The 22,293-nt window shown below is 31.2% G+C and overlaps 1 protein-coding gene across 1 annotated transcript; it reads right to left on the bottom strand.

Annotated features, from left to right (window-relative positions):
• Positions 1 to 1,747: 1,747 nt before the first annotated feature.
• LOC129220342 (protein-tyrosine sulfotransferase 1-like) lies at positions 1,748 to 18,062 on the bottom strand. The gene is made up of 6 exons (XM_054854747.1): positions 17,817 to 18,062; positions 15,591 to 15,721; positions 15,065 to 15,304; positions 13,702 to 13,896; positions 11,962 to 12,215; positions 1,748 to 5,735 (listed from the first exon to the last, which is right to left on the bottom strand). Exons 2-6 carry the CDS (start codon positions 15,717 to 15,719, stop codon positions 5,387 to 5,389), a joined length of 1,167 nt encoding a protein of 388 aa, XP_054710722.1. The 5' UTR covers positions 15,720 to 15,721; positions 17,817 to 18,062; the 3' UTR covers positions 1,748 to 5,386.
• Positions 18,063 to 22,293: the final 4,231 nt, after the last annotated feature.

Here is a 22,293-nt window from a genome sequence, read left to right as displayed (position 1 = left end):
ATTTTGTTTGCAAATTTTACATTTATTGTTTGATTGCAATAATTGCATTGATTACCACTTATAATTATTTATAATTGTAGAATATTACTTACACTTACATAAAAGAGTTTTCTAATTACAATTTCATTTATTTCAAAAGAAAAAAGAAATGTGTTCATTTTGTAAAATAAAATTTTATGAAATATGAACTTGAAAAAATCGATACTAAAAATGTAGTAAAATTTCGAATTGAATATATTTTTAACCGAATATTTATGCATCACAATCTTTTCGGAATGAATAGCGAATCTTCTTTTCAAAAAGTCTGGAACATTCGCCATTCTTTTACAGCACTTTGCAGAAATTTCCCCCCCTAAAAAAAAGTGACCTCCACATTTTTTTTTTTTTTTTTTTGCAACAATTTCTAATACCGTATTCTTCTACGGATCAAAAAGGTCTATCTGACAGATGCACTTGCTATGTGTTTCAATAACTACGATATTGGAATAATAAAATTATTTTTCTCAAAAGCATCTCATTTACTGCTTGATTCACATCATGTCCTGAATACTTTATTGCTTGTAATTGCTACTGAAGTACTGCCGTTCCATTTTACAGCATCATCTTTATTGCAGCATTACCACATGCTGTTCTTGGTTGATTGTGTGTGTATTTCTTCATTTCATTTCTTGAACCCAATGGAACATACATTTGTATACTCTTTCAATGTATAAGTTGAAAGAATATCATTTAGCACAGGAATAAAAGTAAAAAATTGCCCATAATGGCATGCGTTTCCTCTGGTACTTAGGTTCTTATTATTTTTCCATACTATACCAATATACTATACAAATACTATACCAATACTAATATTTTATGCTATACCAATTCGTCTAGGTGACGCAATATGGTACCGAAAAAAATAAAAGTCCGTATTACGAGAATAACACCCACAGCTTACATTCAAATCTAATCGAATTTCCTCTTATCAGCTTTTTGCGTCCATGACGTCCATAATAAATTAACAACACTACTAAGATACTTAAAAAATCTTTTAAAAATATCACTTATTTGTACAAATTTTAGATTAAACACTTCATTTGCCCGAAGCAAGACAGTGACTACATATTCGCCGGTTGGTACAATTTTCTACCATTGAAAGTAAAAGAGAATTCATAATACGAAACAAAGATAAAAACAACGTTTTAAAAGTATATCTGAATCAAATACACTGTTACAATTATGGTACAATTTTTAAACCTTTTTGAAATTACTAAAATACATGCAAAACTTGCATTTTACTTTTTGACGGAAGACGAATGCTTTTGGAGTTATGATTTATTCAAGTTTTAAGCCTACTGTTACGACCGTTTTTAACAAAGATACAGTAAACATATTTTTTTCCCTTTTTGTGATTATTTACTATGTAAAATGTACAGCTATTGGGGAGATAGTATCATGTGAGGACGAATTATAATTTTTTTCCCGGTTGGTATATTTTTGTACCAACCGGCATGAATGGGTTAATATCTTTATTTCCACCAGTTTATTTTTCATACTGATGATTGTCAGCTCAAAAATACTGTTAGTTTATTTTACATTAGGAATAAAATTTACGCTAAATTTGTTTCCTCTTGATGTGTGTGTAGTTTATCTCTTGTTTTTTCCTACTTTTTTAAGTGATTTTTTTTTCTACTTTTTAAATTTTCGATTCCTTGTTTCCTACTCCGCCCCCCCCCCTAAAAAAACCATTTCAGGGTCTGTAATAGTGTCAAAATAAATTATAGCTTTTTTTCTTTTTTTTCATTTACATGTACATATTCAGAACTAGAAAAAATTACCACAAACTTATGTTTTTTTATTGCAACATTTCAAACAATTAACTAAATTACAAGTAAAAATATACTTTTAATCTTTGTAAAATTTCACAGACTTTAAGACAATATAAGCATCTTTAACTACATCATTATTTATAAAAATTTAAAATGACTCTTTTGATATGTCAAAACAAATTTTGTCAATAAAATATTAATAAATACTTACAAAGGTTACAAAAATAACTGATACTACAAACAAAAAAGTTTATTGTAGGTTTGAAAATTTAACAAGGATATAAATGTAATATAAATCTGTTTCCTAATTTATACGTTGATAGAAATATATATCATAAAAAATTAAAAATACAGACGCTTTCCCAGACAGAGAAAATCAGATCTTTTGTTATATAATGACTAGTATCATAATAATTAAGTAAAAATGACAAAAGACCAGTTAGAAACCAGCCAACTGTTATAAATTGTCATTTGTAATTTCTTTTAAACATACATCAAAATATTATTTATGTGAACACATTTAAAAATACGTTTGAAAAAAGATATTTCATAAAGAACTGGAAGATCCATCTTACTGGCATATGTAAAAGTCTAACACAAAAATACAGAACACGAAAAATTTAATACAATCGGACCTTCATATATAAAAGTTAAATAAACATAAAAATCTTGATGTATAATTGTTTTTGTTCCTATAGTATAAGTAAATGAGGAATTTACCTTCAAAAAAATTCAATATATTTTTTACAAGAATGGATGCAAAATGATAGAATGAGGATTTCTCTGAGCCAGACTAACGTAAGTCCAAAAATTGCGATTTTCTGTTTATTAGTGCATTGTATGTAGAACCCTATAACGCATCAAGTCATATGAACGTAATCCTAAAAAAATCCTTTGTAATAATTAATCAGTGTTAAAAGAGCAATCCTTTGCATTCACCAAGCGATCATTTCTCGATTCTCCTGTAAAGTAATGGTTATATGATTTACGTTGTTCTGGTTCTGAGATACAGGTTTCTTTTGGTTTAATTTGATAAATTTAAAAGTTGCCAACTTTTTCTTTCAAATATTAAAAGAAATCAAACATATAACAACAAAATAAAGGGGAAAGTATTTCAGAGTTGTTTATTTTGAATAAATTGATAAAAATTGCTGTTTAAAAGGAACCAAACCATTTTTAATTTTTTATTATGGGAAAACCGAGTTCAAAAATGCAGCTCAACTCGTAATTATTATCAAAATATATCCAATTTGAAAATTAAAAAAAAAAAAAAACTTCGAGTTTAGTAACAAAGAAGCACTTGAACCGAACCAATGTTTTGGTCACTCATCTGGTCAGTGCTAATTCCTTATTAGCTACCAGTTTGTTTGGCTCTCTTGGCTTCCTTAAGAGGATTTCCACCTCCAGCTCAGTCACTTCCTAAGCCGGGCTGATGAGTGCTAATAAGCACGAAACTGCAGTCCTTGGCTGGAATTGACTAAGTTGGCGGTGTATTTCATGTATTTCTGCCTTAGCCCTGGCTGTAAAGCAGTAACTTACTGAAAGCAGGAATCTGTTGATTTTATACAATGTTATCTTTTATGTTTGAATAAAACGCTACTTGAGTGCTAACAAACCCAAATTTCACTTTTGCAAATATTTTAAATTGCTTTTTTATTAGCTCAACCTGTTTTTGAATTTATTTTTAACTTGTGTTAAATTGAATTATATACTTTAAGTAATTGTAGTAAGAGCAAAGTTAAAGGATTCTTTGAATAATTAACTCACTAAAAATGAAATAAATTGAGAATTGATTTTTAAGAAAACCAAACATTTAAATTGTGGAAATGAGGCAATGATTTTTTAAGCTGCCTTGTAACTACACAAACATAATTATTAAAACTTACTTATCTGTTTTAGAATTGAAAATGTATTTCAATATTAGTTTTTAATTTAGTTTAACATTTTTTTAATGAGTTTTCAATCATGGAACCATTTTTTTTCTTCTAGATTCCAAACTATATATTTTTCTCTAGATATATTCTTTATTTAGCATGAGCATGAATTTATTATTTTTTTTAAAGCATTGTCACAAAAATAATTTTATGTACATAAACATCATAGGGATTTATAACCTTAGCATGAAGTAATTCTTGGTCAGAATGACAGTATACTTTTTGAATGTGTTATAAATTTTCAGACATGATGAAAAATGTTTATATGTGCTTTTACAGCAAAAAGTCAAAATAAACAGAAGTTATATATAAAATTTATAATTAAAACATGCAAGAGAACAGAAATACATATAAGAAGAAAAGTGCTAGTTCAAGAATGTCAGTGAAGTTTGTTAATGGGGGGGGGGGGGGGGGGAGAAAAATTTAAACCAAAAAAGATATTAAAACTGGAGGGCGATTTTTCCGCATTCTTTCTCTTTAAAGGTCTGAAAGCAAAGAGTTGCTAAACATTGGATTTGTTTTCTTTCTTGAGACTGGAGGGTTTTTTTTTTTTTTTTTTTTTCAAATTAAAATCTTTTGAGGGACTCTCATACTCCTTTCTCTTAATAATTTTTATGCTCCCATAGATAAAACAGTTCTAATTTAAAAAAGAAAAAAATGACTTTATTGTTTTTTATTTACGTTCTTGTATTCTCATGTTTCAAGCTTCATATTTTCTTTTATTATATGCATATACATAAAGTGTTTCGGGATAGAACAACTGATATTTATTTTCAGGAAGTTAGGAATGTTAGTGTTGTTAATATACCAATGAGGGAAATTTTTAAAGTACAGTGGCTGCTGCTTATATGAATCACGTTTGTTCAAAACAGTTTTGATCCCATTAAGCAGCTGATTCAATAAAGCTGCATTTTGTTCTGTTTTTGACGATTTGATTCATCAACGTGGTTGATTCTATTAACCACCATTCACTTTATTTTTAAAACTTATTTTTGGTCTTTTATTTTCTCTTGGTATGTATCATTTTCTGTGTGCGTATAATTAATAGGGTCGCTAATGATTTCCTTTTCGGAGACTCTCCAACTTTAAAAAAAAAATAAAACAAATTCTGTTATACATTGTCAATACATCCCAAAAACATACAAAACTAACAACTTTTACAACTCATTATTTTTGTGGATTTAGATAAATACAATATTAGATGGTAAGAATAAAACTAGTAACAATTATTGAAATCATCTGACTGCTTTGTAACACAACAAAAATGCATTCTTTTGTTACAAAAATAATCTTTATAACAATAAAACCAAAAAAAAAAAAAAAATCAATAACTTCTGAAAACTAAAGTCTCTCACATTAGAAAGAATTGCAATTCTAAAAATATGCTTTTAGTTCCATTTCACAGCTAACAACTTCGAATTAGAAAAGCAGTTTTAATAATATTGTTTTTGCTTAGCATGGGTGCTGGCTTTTTGCTTAATGTGAGAAATCCTGAATTCTGGAGAACAAGAAAAATACCAGAAATTATTCAGGAAGCTCTATGACCAATAATTTCTTCAATTCAAATTAAAAGTTTTCGATACATGGGAGTTCCATATATGTAGGTCCATTGTATTAATCAGGAAAAAATTACTGCATCCTTCAAGTGTCCAGGTCTTTTTCTTCCACTTTTTCTGCTTTATTGGCATCATTTGTCTGTGACTTGTTTTTAAGAGCCGACTTCCTTAAAAGTTCTCTTTGCTTTTGAAGCTCTTGTTCTTTAGCTGCCCATAACCTTTCATTTTGCTTTATAAAATCAGTGTTTTTTAACACAAATGAATCGGGTTTTCCATAATCTGGTGGGTTAGCATTTGGATCGTATCCTAAAGTAGCCAACATGGGGGCTATATTTGCCATATCTCGTACAACATCCTCAGGAATCTGACCAACCCACTTGCTTAAAGCTTCTAAATTGATAGGTTTAATGACTTGGTCTGAAGATCTCTCCAATCTGAAAATAAATTCCAACATAAAAGTATTTCATTCAATTGAAAATCACTTCTAGAGATAATTATTTACATAGAGAATTACAGTTTGAATCTTTCTATCTCAAATGTCATGGAGACAGGTGAAAAATTAGAGAAAAACAGGTTTTGAGATCTGGAGGTTTTAATTTATATTTTAATTTAGCGACAATAAGTTTTTCAAGCAGTGCATTCGTTTTAAATGAACCAAACAAAATAAAGCACCATGCAGTAAAATTAATTTAATACCTTACAGTTACATATAACCACAATGGAAAAGATCTGTTAACAATGTTTGATTTTTGATATTTCTTACTTGATTAGGACCTCCTTTTAATTTAACAAACAGCAAATCTTTCCTTCCGAATACCTTTCTGTAATTCTAGAAAGTTTCACAATATTTCAAATGCTTTTCAGTACGTTTTTACTGACATTTGAGACATTTGCGTACACTCCTCTGCTTCATCATCGTCATCTTCAAAATTGATCTGACTTCTTTAATTTTACTTTGTTTTGCAGCATCAATCAGCTTGCAAGATTTTTTTTTTTCATGTCACTATTTGAATCCGCGAAGTCTGTCGCTCAGTAAAGTCAGTAAAAGAGTGTTTTCTTAATTTTTAAACAGTTTTGTTGTCTTTCTTCAATGAAATTTGTTTTTGATTATTGCCAGAAGTGCTTGGTAGGATTTTTTTTTTTTTTTTTAAACCAATGTTGACTTTTTTTCACTAAAAAATCCAGAACTATTTTTTCATTTATTAAAAGACAGCAAATTCTAGGAATTCTGTTGGATTCTTTCTTCATCTGCCTCCTCCCCGTTTTAGGAAAAACTATTGAAGATTAGAGAAACATGTCTTTCCTTTGTAAACCTGAGTGACATGTGTCTCTTACAAACAATACTTTTTAATTTTTATTACATTTTGACAACTATTTTTCAAAAGCTACTTTCTAATGGAGTGCAAGAAGAGATGATTTGTCCAACCCATTCCTCGACATGATAAAAATAAAACATCTTAAAACCCTAGACACTCCTGTAATTTTTAGTTGTGAAGCCAGTTTTTGTACCGTGCATGTGGGCTAACCATTTGCCCACTTTTTACCTTTAAAAAGTAAATCTCACTTTAAATTTCAATGGCGACACAGTTTGAATTTCAAGAAATAGAGGTTTGACAGATAAATTATTTCAGAAAAAGGGAGCGAAAAGCATGAGAAATTAACAAAGATTGCTGAGAAATTGAAAAAGTTCGAGATATGTTTACGAGTTACGGAGTTTCGAGATAGACAGGTGTGGCTGTATATGATTATGAAGCCTTACAAGGCTTGAAAATTATACTGCCCAACATGCCCGGGGCATGTAAAAATTCCGATCGGGTATGAATCTTTTACCCTTACATGCCCGGCCTGGCATGTAATTTTTTAATCAAATATTTTTTCCTAAAACTTTATTAGTTCGTATTTTATTGAAAAATTACTGTATTCTTACTTGGAGCTCAAAACTTATTTCAAGCCCTACTGCTAAGATGGTTTACTGTTTCCGGTTTGCGTGGAAGCGATCCTTCCTGTTATATAATTTAAATTTTTTTAAATTTAAAGACGGCTTATTACGTACTATTTCTTCAAACTTTTTTTAAATGATTTATATAAAAATAATTCATCTGATTAATGCTGTATGACAAATTCAAATGCTTTTATTGATATACAATCAGGAAAACTGGGTATTTAAAAATTCGGGCATGTAACTTTTAGACAAACATGCCTGGCAGGACATGTAAAATTTGAAAGATTTTTCTAGCCCTGGAAGCCTACAATTTATACTGAAGTGTCTATATAGAATTTTAATCAAGTATGTCTTTGTTGCATCCTCTAGCAGGGTTGGTATAATGCTTAAAAAGTGTTTAGTTTTGTTTTTTGAAAGCTCTTAACAATGTTTAATTTCGTTCATATAAAAACACAAAATAATTAGTATTTCATAGCAGAAAAACTGCATGTGCTATATCAATAAAACTTAAAATGAAATAACACATTTTAATAATTGAAAAGGTGCTAAATTTTTGGAATCGAAAACAAAACACCAGAAGTTTCAACTTTCCTGTTTTTTAGCAGTCTCTACCTTTACAGCACTACCCTCATGTCTCTGTTTTTAGCCTTCTTTCCCAGTAAAAGTCAGAAAAAAGCATGAAAAAAGGCTTAATGCATCATTTGAGATGGGGAAAAATGTCTGTCGGTTCGTCGGTCTGTCTGTCCTCCCCCCCCCCCAATAACTTTTGAATGAATAGTCCGATTCGAACAAACTTTTTTTTGTTCGAAAGATCTCGGCAAGGACACCTCATTCCCATATTTCACTTTTTGATTTGAACTCTTTTTTGTTCAATTTTGAACAGTTCAAAAAAACTTAACATTAGCGCCTACGGGGAAATTCAAGACAATTCCGAACTGTGAGACGAATCTTCTTCAAACAAACTTTGTAGGAAAAAGCTTTTGATGAAAAACTTGTATATAAAATATCTTTTTGATTTGAACAATTTTCCGTTCAATTTTGAACGGTTCAAATCCCTTAACATTAGCGCCTATGGGGAAACTGAAAGTCAATGTAGATTCCGTACTTGAAGGCGGATTTTTTTAAAACAAATTTTGTTGGAAATAGCTCTTGACGCCAAACTCCAGACTTCGACTCCGAGAATTTAGGGGCACTTGACTCCGACAATTAATCGGACTCCGACTCCCCGACTTCGATTCTGGCTTTGTATCTTTGGCAAAAATTTATACACGGAGGACAAATGACTGACTCCGATTCTTAGATATTCGACTCCGACTCCTTTACCCCGAAATGAGATCGACTCCGACTCCGCAGTTATGGTTTTGACTGTGAAATAATTATTGTTGATCTGACTTGTTTATATTTTTACACTAAAGTTTTAATTTAGGTATTCAGTTTTCGGCGAATAAACTCGAAGTCATTTACCGTATTTTTGGGCGTAAGGGCCGCGGCGCATACGAGATAAAAAGTAAAAAAATTGCCCATGCGGCCCATACAACGGGGCGGCTCATACGATGTTTTTTTTTTCGGTTAAAAAAAATCAAAAATTCTGTTAATAGATGGCGGGAAGTGATTTTTTTCAACGAGAGACGAAAGGAAAACAGCGAGTCCCCAAAGCCGTTTCGGTGCCGCCCCTCCGTAAATTTTTCACTCCTCTTACCAAAACAGGTTTTCCGAGCTAACCTATTCTCCCTTACCCATCGTGCTTCTCTTGCCTTGATTGTTTGCTCGTCGCTTGCTACGAATATCGTGATCGCACGTGCTTTGCTTTCATCTAATTTTTATTGCTTTCTGTTGCAAATTGTTTTGGAAATGGCCCCAAAACGACTGCATAGTTACACTGCTGCCTTTAAACTGCAAGTTGTTTTAAAAGCCGAGTCGATAGGAAATCGCCCAGCAGCCCAAGAATTCGGAATCGACGAGAAATGCGTTCGTTGATGGAGATTGCAGAAATCTGTCCCGGAAGAGCTGCCGAAATCAAAACGCGCAAGACGCAGTGGTACCGCTCATTGGCTGGAGCTAGAAAAAAATCTTAAGAGTTGGGTTCTGGAACATCGTCAAAAAGGGATGCCGATATCAATGGTGCAGATCCACATCCAAGCACGAAAAATTGCTGCAAGTATGAGCTTGACAAATTTCAAAGGAACTGCAAATTGGTGTTTCCGGTTTATGGCGAGAAATAAGTTATCTGTAAGGCAAAGAACAACTGTGGGGCAGAGGCTTCCGGCTGACTGGCTTGAAAAGAAGGGAAAATTCTTAGATTTTGTCCACAAGTTGATTGAACAAAAGAAATTTAAGCCTTCACAGTTGATAAACATGGATGAAGTCCCATTAACATTTGATTGCCCACCAAATAAAACGGTGACTTCGACTGGCGAAAAGTCCGTTTCCATTACAACCACAGGGAGCGAGAAAAAATCTTTCACGTGCGTCTTAGCTTGCACTGCAAATGGTGAAAAGCTGCCGCCCATGCTGATTTTTAAAAGAAAAACGATTCCCAAAGAAACATTTCCACCCAATGTTGTAATAAGATGCAATGAAAAAGGGTGGATGAATGAGAGTTTGATGATTGATTGGTTTAACGAGATTTGGAGAAAAAGAAAAGGTGCCTTCTTCCAGCCTGCAGCCATGCTGATCATGGATTCCATGGCGGCCCACAAAACGGACCCGGTGAAGGAAGCAGTGAAGAAAAGTGAGGCGTCTCTGGTTATAATACCAGGCGGGCTGACAAAAAAATTGCAGCCGTTAGATTTATCGCCCAATCAGTTTTAAATGTTTCCTTTGACAACAGTGGGAAACGTGGATGGCAAATGGGTTGCACTCATACACTAAAGGCGGCAACCTTAAGTCGGCATCGTACGCGGAAGTAGCGAAATGGGTGTCGGCAGCGTGGGACTCTGTTCAACCTAGAACCATTATTTCAGGGTTCACGCAGGCTGAAATAATTTCTCCTTGCCATGATGCTGATGAAAATGAAGAAGACGCATCAGACAACAACGAAAATTCCATGGAACTGGATGAAGAAATGTGGAGTCTTTTTCAGTCAGATAGCGAGGAAAGCGATTTCGATGGTTTTTAGAATTGCTTTTCTAAATGCTGTGGATGCGACACCCACTTAAAGCGTGCCCAGTGGCGCCGAGCACTTAAAAAAACGTGGAGCGCCATGAGGAGAAGGGTCCGCGTCCCGCGCTCTGGATGGTTACGTTAGTTAACCAACCGATGTCGCCTTACATTAACAAATATACTAATAATGAATGAAAAGTAAGATTAAAAAAATCCTTTATTATTTGTCCTTCTAAAATTGCATTCGATTTTTTTGCCCTATTATTGTGTTATTGGATTTCGATTCCGAGTGCGGCGGGTACAGTGAAAATATTCTTTTTTGAATATATATCGCGGGTGCGGCCCATACCCCCGAAAATATGGTATGTTTCTACATAAAGATATGCGCAGACGATTTTATTTATTTTTTTTGACAATGAAAATTATTTCTTTAAGTTGACATTTTATTGTTTTTATTTATTTTGGTAAGTGCATTAATTCATTTAAAAAGTTGTTTTTGGCAACAGGGGAAAAAGAAACGATTTTTTTTTTGATATGATGTATTTATTTTAATGAGCTTATTAATTTTAATTATTATTTTTTCGTTTTGAAAGCTGTTAAAGATTTTTTTAATGGAAAAAAGTGTATTAGCTGCTTTGTTTAAAAGTTGCTGCTATTTTTTTTTACGCATTTAATTTTTTTGGATGAGTGAGGAATATTTTATTCCTAGAAATCAGCTTAAAGTATTTTTAAAATATGTTTGAAAAAATTTGCGATTTTAGCTATTTTTGAGAATATTGATCAGGTACAAGAAAGTAGTATGGGTATACGGGAAAGTAGGCTCGTCTAGTTCTAGACAGAACTTCTTGTTTATATTCTCAATAAATTTCCCATTTTTGAAAGTTTAACTTAATATTTTGATACCTGAGAAAAACATTTCCGGACTAATCTTATTGCTTTGAAATCATTTGTTGGGATATTTTACTATACAATTTAGATTTACTAATTTGAGTAACATTTGAATTCCCTGCACCATTACCGATCTCTGCATTAATTTAAATTCACATCTCTCAAGGTTTTTATTCAATTAGCTCTGTGTTGCAAATTCGGTAGATTAAAGGAATTGACAATTATTTTCAAAACTTCCATATTTCTTAATTTTTCATTCCCCATTATTTTAGATCTTCTAGTTTGGGAATAAATAAAAAAAAAATAAAGTTACAAATGTATTTGAAAGAACTTGTTTAAAGAATGGAATACATGTAATGATAGCAATTATTTTTCAATTGGTAGTTTTTCTATCTATGCAATTGTTAATAATTTTGAAGATTAAAATTTTCATGAATTATTAAAGATCTCTACTGATTAAATTTCCTTAATTTCTGCCTTGTGTAAGTAAAAACATATGTTTTTTAAAAATACAAAAAGGACTACATCAAATGTGCTTCACTGCAAATTGCATGCAGTGCTTAAAGTTCCAATTCTTTTGCATCCTGTAATTTTAAAAATTATTTTGGAAAATGGAAGTTGTTTCAACCTATGCCCTTTGTTGTTTTGCTTTAAATTTTTCCTTTTAGCATACAAGTTCCATATTGTTAGCATTGAAAAAATTCTATCTGCACAGAAAAAATACTTACTTGGAAATAGAAATTCCACCAGGCTTGTCAACTAACTGCTCATGATGCAGTACGGAATCATTCCATGGAACATCAAGGAATTTTAGAATGTTCTCCATATACGGCTTTGGCTGTAAGACTAACTGCTCATAATGAACGGGCATGCATATACTAGAGCCCAAGCTGAGGCACTGGGAATACATGGCTGACATAGCAGCACTCCATTTAGTCAAACACTGTCGATAATCGTTCAAATCAAACCCAGTTATAGAAACCTATCAAATAAATAAATAAAATAGAAAAGAAAATTATAGTAGCACTTAAGTTTCACCAGAGAAAAAAATGAAGATTTATTGTTTTAACTAATGTGCTGGTGCACCAAAGAAATCAGCGGTAAAAATATTAAAAACCACTCAAAACTAAATCCAATTTATCCAAGCAGAACATATAGTGATGTAATAATCACTGATTAAAAAAAAAAGCTTTTCCCTAGTTATAAGCATCAATGAATGATTATAGTTACTACTTGGCATTAAAAAAAAAAAAAAAAAAAAAAAAACTAGAAATTTGAATGACTTACACCTATTATAATTGTCAATGAAAACTACAGTTCATATTGTCAATATAGTATGCAGGGCATTTTTTTTATGCAATCGTTCTCTTGAAAGATCCCTTATTAGATTTACTTATTTCAGCATATCAATGATTTATGATAGCATATCAATGACTTTAATGATTCCTGATAGCTAGGTAAAGAATAATAAGTCATCCAATGGCTTGAATCAGATTGATTTCATGAATATAATTCAGATTTTTAATTGTGTAAATGATCTTTTCAGTCATGCATTTTCAATTTAGAATTATCCAAAAAAGTATTGAAAGTCGTGTACATTAAAATATTAAGTCAATGAAATAAAACAAGTCTTTTTAAACTTATAAAGCATGAGAATCACTTTAATATAGCTTGTACCCCTTTAAAACATACTATTTAGGATCAATGAAATATTTATTTAAAAAAAAAGATATTTTCTGGTAGTAGTACATTTTTTTACACGTATCTTTTTAATTATGCATGGTTGTAATATAAAATCCAAGAATCTTATTACAGTTTCTAAGTTTTAGGAAATGTAATATAATATTAATAGCATTTACAATGGGGTCATTTCCAAAATTTTAAAAGTATTTTTTGCATGCTTAAAAACATAGAATCTGACTATTTTTTTATTTTATTTGTTTAAGTTTAACATTTTAAAAAAATTACTTAAATCGGTGCACTTTCATTGTTTATGCCTCTGTCCGATGCCATCACAAATGATGAAATGCCCTTCAGTGTTGCCATTCACAGAACTAAATATTTAGTTGGCATCTTTACTCACGTATATTGGCAACAATATGGTTGATAGCAAGCGTAGAGAGCAATTTTAATTTGCTTCTTGATTATCATAGCCTGGAAATGCGGTAGAAAGATGTGCCAAAGCGCATCATTTGTTACATCATCAAGACCACACCTTGTTTGAAAAATTGGACATTTTAAAAAATTAATTAAAAAATAACTGTGGGAAAAATGAAAATATTTTTTGGGTCCATGTTTTTTTTTTTGCTTATTCTATCAATTTCATTCACTTTGACTGAAGGAAACAATCCCATTCTGGGGGAAAAAATGATTACTAAACTTAGTAAGGAAAGATTAAAAAATTGACATACGTAAACATATGCAGACATGAATAGTGAATGTACAGACAAGGAACAAAATTAGCAAACCTTTCGGGAGATAATAGAATGAACAACAGCTCGACCATCCCTTATAAGCAGAATGAATTTTGCTTTTGGAAATAAAGCATGAAGATATACGGCAGAACGTAATGTGAATGGATCTTTATTGCACAATCGTGGAGCAGGTTTACCGTGCCTTGCGATGATCTCCAATATAAATGATGCAACAGCATTATCCAACACCTGTGAAGCATTTATTGTGTCCATATATAATTGATTTAGAAAAAATGAAATTAAAATGCTTATATAATTCATATAAAAGTACATTTTTTATGTATTACACAAAATTTGAAATATAAAAAAAAATTATGATCATTAATATGAGTCATACAATCATATCTATTCTGCTAATTTTAAAACTTTTTTGTTTAAGTAATTCATTATAATCTGAAAAAACAAGGGTTTGTTTAATGTGTAAAACTTATCATAGAACTTAGCACACAGTTGGAACTTCACAAAAAATCATTCAAAAAGGAACTATTCAGAAAGTTATGATGAAAGCATTAAAGAATATTCTTAATTTTTTTTATTTCCTTTATTTTACATTATGTTCATGAACTTAATTTTATATCAGAACATATTCTCTGCCCCCCCTCTCTTCAAAGTAAACATTTTTATATTTATTTAAACACACAAATAAAAGGTAATACATTTTTGGGCTGTGATGGTGGGTTTTTCTAAACTACCTTGTGTAAAGTCACAAATGACAGAGATTGAGTTGAGGGGAGGAAAATAAATAAATCCTAAGAAAGTAAACATTTTTGAGTTAAATATTTGAATCGGTTTTTGTGGAAAGGACACACGTTACCTTACGAAATATGTTAATTTCTGCCCTTTTAACAAAAAGCAATTCATTTTAGGTAGTCCCAAAAAGTTTAGGTTATAGATTTGATGGTAAAAATCATTTTATATTTAATGCTTTTTGAATGATTTTTTTTTTTTTGTGAAGGTTTTAAAACCTTTTTATAAAGATAATTCAATATTTCAACATTAAAAAAAAAAAAAAAAGAACGGACCGGTGAAGGTTTTTTTTTTTTTTTTTTTGTAAAAAGAATGTTAAACATCTATGAAAAGACAAAAATCAGACCAATAAAATTCCCCCCCCCCCATCCATGGGTAGTTATTGGTATTTGTTTTTTACTACAAAAATACATGTTCCTGATTGTTGATCGACTCGCAGATAATTGAGAGTGCACTGTATGTAAAAAAAAAAACGATCTATGAATAAACAAACAGGAAACATAAGCCAACAGTGGAGTAAAATTATAGGAAAATCATGCAATGAATGAGTTTAAATAACTGCTAATCTAAACAGAACAGATTATTGGTTGAAAATAATAAAACTTCTTACATCTCCACTAATCCCAGCTTCTTGAAGTCTTTTCGATTCTATAGGAGACTTCAACCATTGTTGCTTCAGCGTTAATAATCTAGGTATCACTCTAGTTTCTTCGCCGCATCTGATGCCTGGATGAGCATCTAACATCACTCGAAGCAACGTTGTGCCACTCCTTGGCATACCTCCGATGAAAATTAATGGCATGCTTCGATTATAAACATACTTTTTAGCATCTTGTCCTAAAATATAACGCTGAACAAAATATTCAATTAGTGAAAAAGAAATAAATATGTTATAGAAAAAATAAAAAGCAAATACATATCTTAATTATTTTTAATTTATAAAGCAAATTTTAATTCTATTTGTTTTCTATTGAAGGCTTTTAATAAATGATGTTACACTTTTTTTCAATATTTTTGACCCCTCCCCCTTTTTACTCACACCTGCACACATATTACTAGCAATCAATCAATGAATAATATTTTTAATGCATGAAAGAAAATTTGAAGTTCTAGTAAGCAAATGAGAATTGAATTACCTGTGCAGCTATCATAACACTATTGTTACTGGTAACAGAACATGGTGAATAGAAGTGGTAGATGAAGAATATGAATAGCACCGGCAAACATATATAAATGACATATTTCTTGGCAACTCGAACAGACATTCCTGTAAAAAATAGGTTAAGAAAGATCAATGAATATATATATCTAATATAAATTTTAATCAACCATGCACTGGTACCAAAACAACATTTTGATATACATATTGCTTAGCATTTTGGGCGAAATGTTTTCCTTTCAAAAAAAATCCGTTTTATTTAATTTTTCTATTGATTTTCACTTTTAAACTAAGCAGTTTTTTATTTCCTTATATATATATATATATATATATATATATATATATATATCACTCATCCAAAAAAATTCTGGGAATTCTGTAATATAAACCGAAGACCGCAAATTTCTTCTTTTCAAGAAATAATCATGTTTTAACCAAATGGGTGCCTTCCGCCATTCACTAAACCATGCATAGAAAGTCTTCTTTGCAGCTTATAGAAGCTAAAGTACACAGTGAAATCCTGTTTTAATGAATACCAATTCAATGAAATATACATTTCAACAAATTAAATTTTCAGTCCTAATTTAATTTAAATTATGTTGCATAAACACCATTACAACGAACAAAACTTACAGTCCTTAGAAGTTCGTTGTATTGAGATTTCTCTGCAGTTACATATATCAGTGAGAGCTTTTGAATCTGAACAGAATTTGCCCATGTCATAGAGTTGATGCTGTGACTAGAATTTTCTACTTAGGAACAGGAGAGAAGCAATATGGTTAAAAACCTAGGATTCTGAGTCCTGAATCCTAAAACAACTTTGGTTGTACCCCTCTTAGTTACTAGTTCTCATCAATGTTCTGGTCCTGTGTAGTATGTACAAAACCTAAATTATATAAACTATAAGTACACACCCGGTCCAAGGTTCAGAGCCTTCTTTTGAGGCTCCAAATCTTTAAATTTTTCATTACAAAAGAGTTAACAACTCTCCTTTTAGCCTAAACCTTAGGATTGCCATGTAATAAGCAAAAAATGATAAGTTGTTCAAATGAATCACTCATGCCAGGGATTGAGCCTGGGGTTTCAACAAATGATGTCATTATGAGAGCTTTTGAAGTTCCGAGTTTGTGACAAAGGGAAGGTGTGGGGTAACAAGAATTGTGACTTCACACATTTTGGCAGCAATAAAAATATTTTTGATAACAATATGTTCATATAAATACAAGTGTGACGACCAGCCACAGACTCTGGGCTCAGCTAGGCTCTTCATAGCTTTTAGGACCCGTATAGCTGGACCTTTCTTTGTCAAAAAAAGGGAGGGGGGGGGGGGGACAAGGATTGTTACGTCACACATTTTGGTTGCAATAAAAAAAAATTTATAGCAATATATTTATGGCATACAGCGTGACATATGAAGAGCCGACTCTGAAGTGTAACACTCTGTCACAAAAGGAGGGAAGGGTCAAATATGTTGAAAGAGAAAAGTGAGTTCATTTGAGGCTAGTCCCTTGGGTAGTCTGCATCAAAGGCAGCACATTAACCACTATGGAACACTTTCAAAGCTGTCTTAATAATACAATCTAAACCTCTAGGCATTAAACACTACTATTACTTATTAATTTTTCACAATATACTTAGTTCTAAAATCTTGCTCCTACTTGGCGGCTTGAGCTTGCAGATTTTGCATCTGTACGCAAATGACAGACAACACTGGAGGAACAACTTTCAGGAACTTTTTAGGTTTGAAAACAATAAAAATGAAATGTGTCACGTCAGAAATGTACAATTTTTATATTTGCACACAAAGAGTTGAAGATTATGATTTTAGAAACTGGTTTGTTTTCAGGATCACTATTTTTGTACACAGTTTGTTGCGGAGATTCAATTTTCGCTGCTTATTGCTTCTGAATTAATACATTTTATATTAGTTTTTTTAATACATCTATTTGCCTAATAACATTCATTTTGGGAAAAGTAGATCGAAATTCTTAGCAGGCATCTATACAGAAAATTAAAGTTCAGGGTCAGATTAATAATGTAGGTAAGCATAGTTTAAAACACAAGATTGAAAGAATTTTGAATAACAATGATTAGATTATGAGCATTTGATCATATTTAAAATTGTTAAAGTAATATACACAAATGCAGACAATTCAGAAGTAGAACTAAAGACAAAATTCTAATACAATTATTTGGGACTTACTTTGATTTCGGTTTAAAAATCTTAAGCCGGATCAATTAAATTTAAGAAAACAAGTTTTCACCTTTTGAAGTTTCAGTGACATTTATTATTATACATAAAAAGGTCTACTAAGTTAGACAGAAAAATAATCATGACCGGCGTAAAATTTTTTACCATTGATTCAAGACATCTTAATCATGATTATTTTTATGGAGTAATAAATATATTTGATGGTGATAATAATTTTTGACACGTATTATCACGCACATAGCTGAAAACCAGCAAAAATAAACACAGCTGTCCAGCTGCCGAACAATATACACGAATATTTTATAATGACAGTGCCAGTATCAGTTCGAAAATGACGTCATTATAAAAAGTTTATTAATAAAAGCTATAAATGAAAATTTTCACAGAAACACTTCAAGAAGGTTCAAAGTTGAAAGTAATGCAATTTGTTGCTATATTTAATTTATTAAAATAAGAAATAGGTTGTTTCAGTTTTTGCTTTATAACGAGCTTTTCTTCTCGCAAATGGCAGCATGTAATTTGTGTACATTTTTATCAGCATTCCCGCTTCCCCGCGAAATTCATATTTAATGCTATGTCAAGAAGAAGAAAGAATGTCAGAGAATAAAAAATACAGTAGAAGGGCACTTAAAAGATACTTCAATTAGTTCTTAACATTTCTCACGATATTTTTTTTTAAGTTTAATTGCCAATTCAATGATATTAGAATTCTATTTTGTGTACCTTTCGAAAGTCTTCAGGTTTTTGGTTTATAAATAGATAGATCTGGTTGACATTATGAGAAGGTCTGCTGCTCCAAGTGCTAGAGTTCATACAAAAAGGCTGTGTTTTTTGCCTCCAAAAGAAGCGGAAATTAGTAGCGAAATTGACATACTTCAGAACTCAAATTTAGTCTCGCCTTGCAACGAGACAACTACCAAAAAGTCTTCTTTTTGTTATGAAGTAAAGAGAAGTTCCCATATTTAAATTTTATCATATGATTAATTTTCATCTTTTATTTTCCATTTTAAGAACTTTTTGTTTAAAACTACCATTTGTTTGACGTTTTGTATAAAACTTATGAGGACTGTAAATGTAAAGTTTGTGGGTTTGAGGCAATTATTTCGAAATATAAGCCTGGAAAGCTTTAGGATATATTTGGTCGCATAAGGGTCACTATCCCAGAGCTGCCATGAACCTGGAAAATATGGAAAATTTGGAACTGTCAGGGAAAATGAAAATCGCCTAAAATAGTCAGTAAAAATCAAATTATTAAAATTTTTGGAAATGTCCGGGAATTCCTTCCCAATTTTTCCATCTGATTGGTGAAACTGCTGCGAAAAAATGCAGAAGTGCGGTAAATGTCACATTGCAAAGAAGTGAGTTTTATACATAAATTATAAAGCTTGGATATGTATTACATACAGTAGTGGATTCTAGGGAGCGCCCCCCCCCCCCAAAAAGGATGAATTAATTTCACTATTTTATTTATTACTTTTCTTTTGCATAGTTGATTAAAAAGAATACAAAACACACACAGTATATTTTGAATAAAAGTATTTTTGTTTGCTAAAGAAGTATTACTAGACTCAGAGTCAAAGAAGTGCAGAATACATTTAACTCACTGGTTTCGAATTCAAATTAACGCACTTCGTCCACTAATTCTTTGATGGAATCAATAATTATTATTATTTTTTTTTTTAATGTGTAAGTGCACCTAAAAGAGTCATTTTGATCCAGGAACCTATTTGGGAAATAATAGATTTCTTTTTCAGCTTATAAAAATGCAAAATGAAAGAAATCATATGGTAGTTTCTTGGCAAAACCATCATTTTTAATGGAAACCACAGTGTCAATAATTAATGTAGTATCAATATGTTATCTCAACTGTGTCATGGCTTTAAGAACAAATCAGCAACTGTTTTGAAATTCCCACAGGAATAGTTACTGAACTTTCCAGTAAAACTTATATATTTTGAAGTTATGATTTTCTTTATAAATTTAATTTGAAAAAAAACTCAAGCAAGGTAGGGTTTATTTAATAACCTTCCCCTCGTGTTATAATCATTATGACAATGTTCCTAAGTAAAGCCACTCATTGTCGAGCATCTCGGTGACATTATATTGGGTTTAGTATTTGAATGGTTTGAAACGTTAAAGATATTTTCCGTCCACATTGAAAGTATATTAGTGCATAATATTAATGTACTTAGAAGTAGATTCATTGACCTGAAGGAATCCTAAAAAAGAAATTAAAAAACATGCACGTTTAAAAATAACGTTGGTAAAACTTTGTTATTCAACATTGAAGGCGGCAGCGTTTATTCAATTTCCCATGCCTTCTCCAAAAGATTTTTCTGTATTCCCCCCTCCCCCCTGATTACATTTTATTTTGTTTCTTTTGAAAAAAAAAATTCAAGCCATGTTCTGCTGGAAATTACTGGTATTTTCAGCGAAGCATAGGATTGTGGTCTTACTCTAGATTATTTTAATAGTCTCCATTCCACAATTTTGTTTTCTTTTTTTTTTTGTGAAATAACTGGTCATAGACATTTAAAGTCTCAAAATTTTAGCTTTTATTGGTTAAAACTTGTTCTTTTAGAAACATTTCAACATTGAAAGTGACTTCGCCGAAAACTGGTTAGTGTGTTCAAGATTTCAGTCCTTATCATCCTTCAAACTTTTCCATTATTTCAGTGTTAGTTTTGGAAACATTGTGGTTTTTGTTAAAACATTGATGTTTTAATTTTAAACATCTATTTCTTGTTAAACATCAATGTTTTTCATAGATATCCCATCAATAGTTGAGAGTGTTGTAGTATCAACAAGGACATGTTAGTCAAAAATTTGAAAATTCTTGTTCTAGCATTAAGGACCAATAGAATGCTGTTATTTATGTCACAAAGAGGAAGGAAGACTTAAATCTAATTAGGTTTTTTACAATATGCCCAGTTATGCTAGAATTGTCCCTAGCCCATATAATGTTTCCATAGGAAAAGGTTGTAAATAAAGTGCTGAGAAAAGTTTTGAGTAAAATAAAATGTTTGCATTGAATAGGAAACAAACTTTTGCACAACACAATTTTGCAGAGATTGAAAAATAAAACTACTCATCAAAAATAACTGGTCTTTCAAAGCTCTTGTAATTAAATTGTAAGTGTCTTAGCATAACCCAAATTTTGATAATAATTATTGATAATGTTTTAAAGCATTAATTTGTTAATAAAGTAGGTTTATTTATAGTAAAAATTATACTGTATTGATATTAAATAACATAAGTCAACATTCATTAACCTGGAGTGTTTTCTAAAATCGACTGGAAAAGTCTGAGAATTTCATTCTTGAACTTTTGAGGCAACTGTTGTTTTATGGCAACCCCCTCTCAGGATCCACACCTGCTGTGTAGAAAATTAAATGTTTAATCTACGCTGACAATATTAATATACTCAATAAATAATATCAGTGCTATGAGTAATATCCAAGCAACCGTGTTGCTAATGTGATAATTTGTGGTGTCAGTGCTCCCCCCCCCCCCCTTTCCACACACAAAATCTTGTATGCAAACATTTCATACATACAAGATACATATAAACAGTTCATAGGATTTTCAGATGCAACTTATTTTGTTTATGGGGTCGGGGCCGATCCCAGAGTGTTGACCGGCTGCATACAAAGGCCTAATATGCCACCCCTCTAGAGAAGTTTTCATATTTTGACTGATACTTAACGTCTTTTTCCATTTTCCATCAAATTTCTGTTCCTAGATCTAGTTAAAAACAAAAAAAAAAAATGAATTTAGAAAAAATAAAAGTTTTTAAATAAGAAACTTTTAACGTACAATTTATTACAAGGCAGACTTTGATTCGTAATTTCAAAAAAAAACTTTCTTTTTTCCAAAAATTTGCAATTTATAGGTAAAAGGCGAGTTTGTCTGAACCCTGTGCTATTAATGTATCTGAAAATCATTTGCAGAATCTCAATGTTCTTTATACATTCAAGGACGAATGCCTTTAGAACTTGTGCATTAACTTTTATTTTTATTTTTTAGGAAACTATGAAAGCATTTAATTTGTTTGAAGAAAAAGAAAATACAGTTTGTAACACTGATGAAATTTTAAAATTGATACTGGAACCAATTTTAAATGTTGATGATTCACCTTCAGAAACATCACTGAAAGAGATAGAAGATGAGAATCCTATTGAAAAGGCTATTTCTTACCAAGAGTCTGAAACCTCAGAACCTTTGTTTAGTCCACCTAGTGAGCAATCAAATGAAAACAAGACATCATCAATGAACTGTCGAACTTGTACATGTCTATCAGTTGAAAAAACATCATTTAGTGTTTTATATTGTAAACGTTCATCAAAAAAGGTTGGTAACTTAAATAATTATGACTCGATTGTAAGATTTCAAGGGATAATTTTCAGAATTTCTTTTGAATTTCTGCGTTTGCATAAATGAATTATTTCATGTAATTTTGAAACGCTGT

The sequence above is a fragment of the Uloborus diversus genome, chromosome 4 (genome assembly GCF_026930045.1).
Source record: "Uloborus diversus isolate 005 chromosome 4, Udiv.v.3.1, whole genome shotgun sequence".
Lineage (NCBI taxonomy): Eukaryota > Metazoa > Arthropoda > Arachnida > Araneae > Uloboridae > Uloborus > Uloborus diversus.
This window is presented reverse-complemented; position numbering and strand designations above follow the sequence as displayed.

What these genes read in the sequence shown, in the direction of transcription:
- LOC129220342 (XM_054854747.1), bottom strand. Translation starts at nt 15,719, where the DNA reads ATGTCTGTTCGAGTTGCCAAGAAATATGTCATTTATATATGTTTGCCG. An exon ending in GTGTTATGATAGCTGCACAG is followed by an intron (nt 15,305 to 15,590) that starts GTAATTCAATTC and finishes TATTTTGTTCAG; the next exon opens with CGTTATATTTTAGGACAAGA. An exon ending in ATTCTATTATCTCCCGAAAG is followed by an intron (nt 12,216 to 13,701) that starts GTTTGCTAATTT and finishes TTTATTTGATAG; the next exon opens with GTTTCTATAACTGGGTTTGA.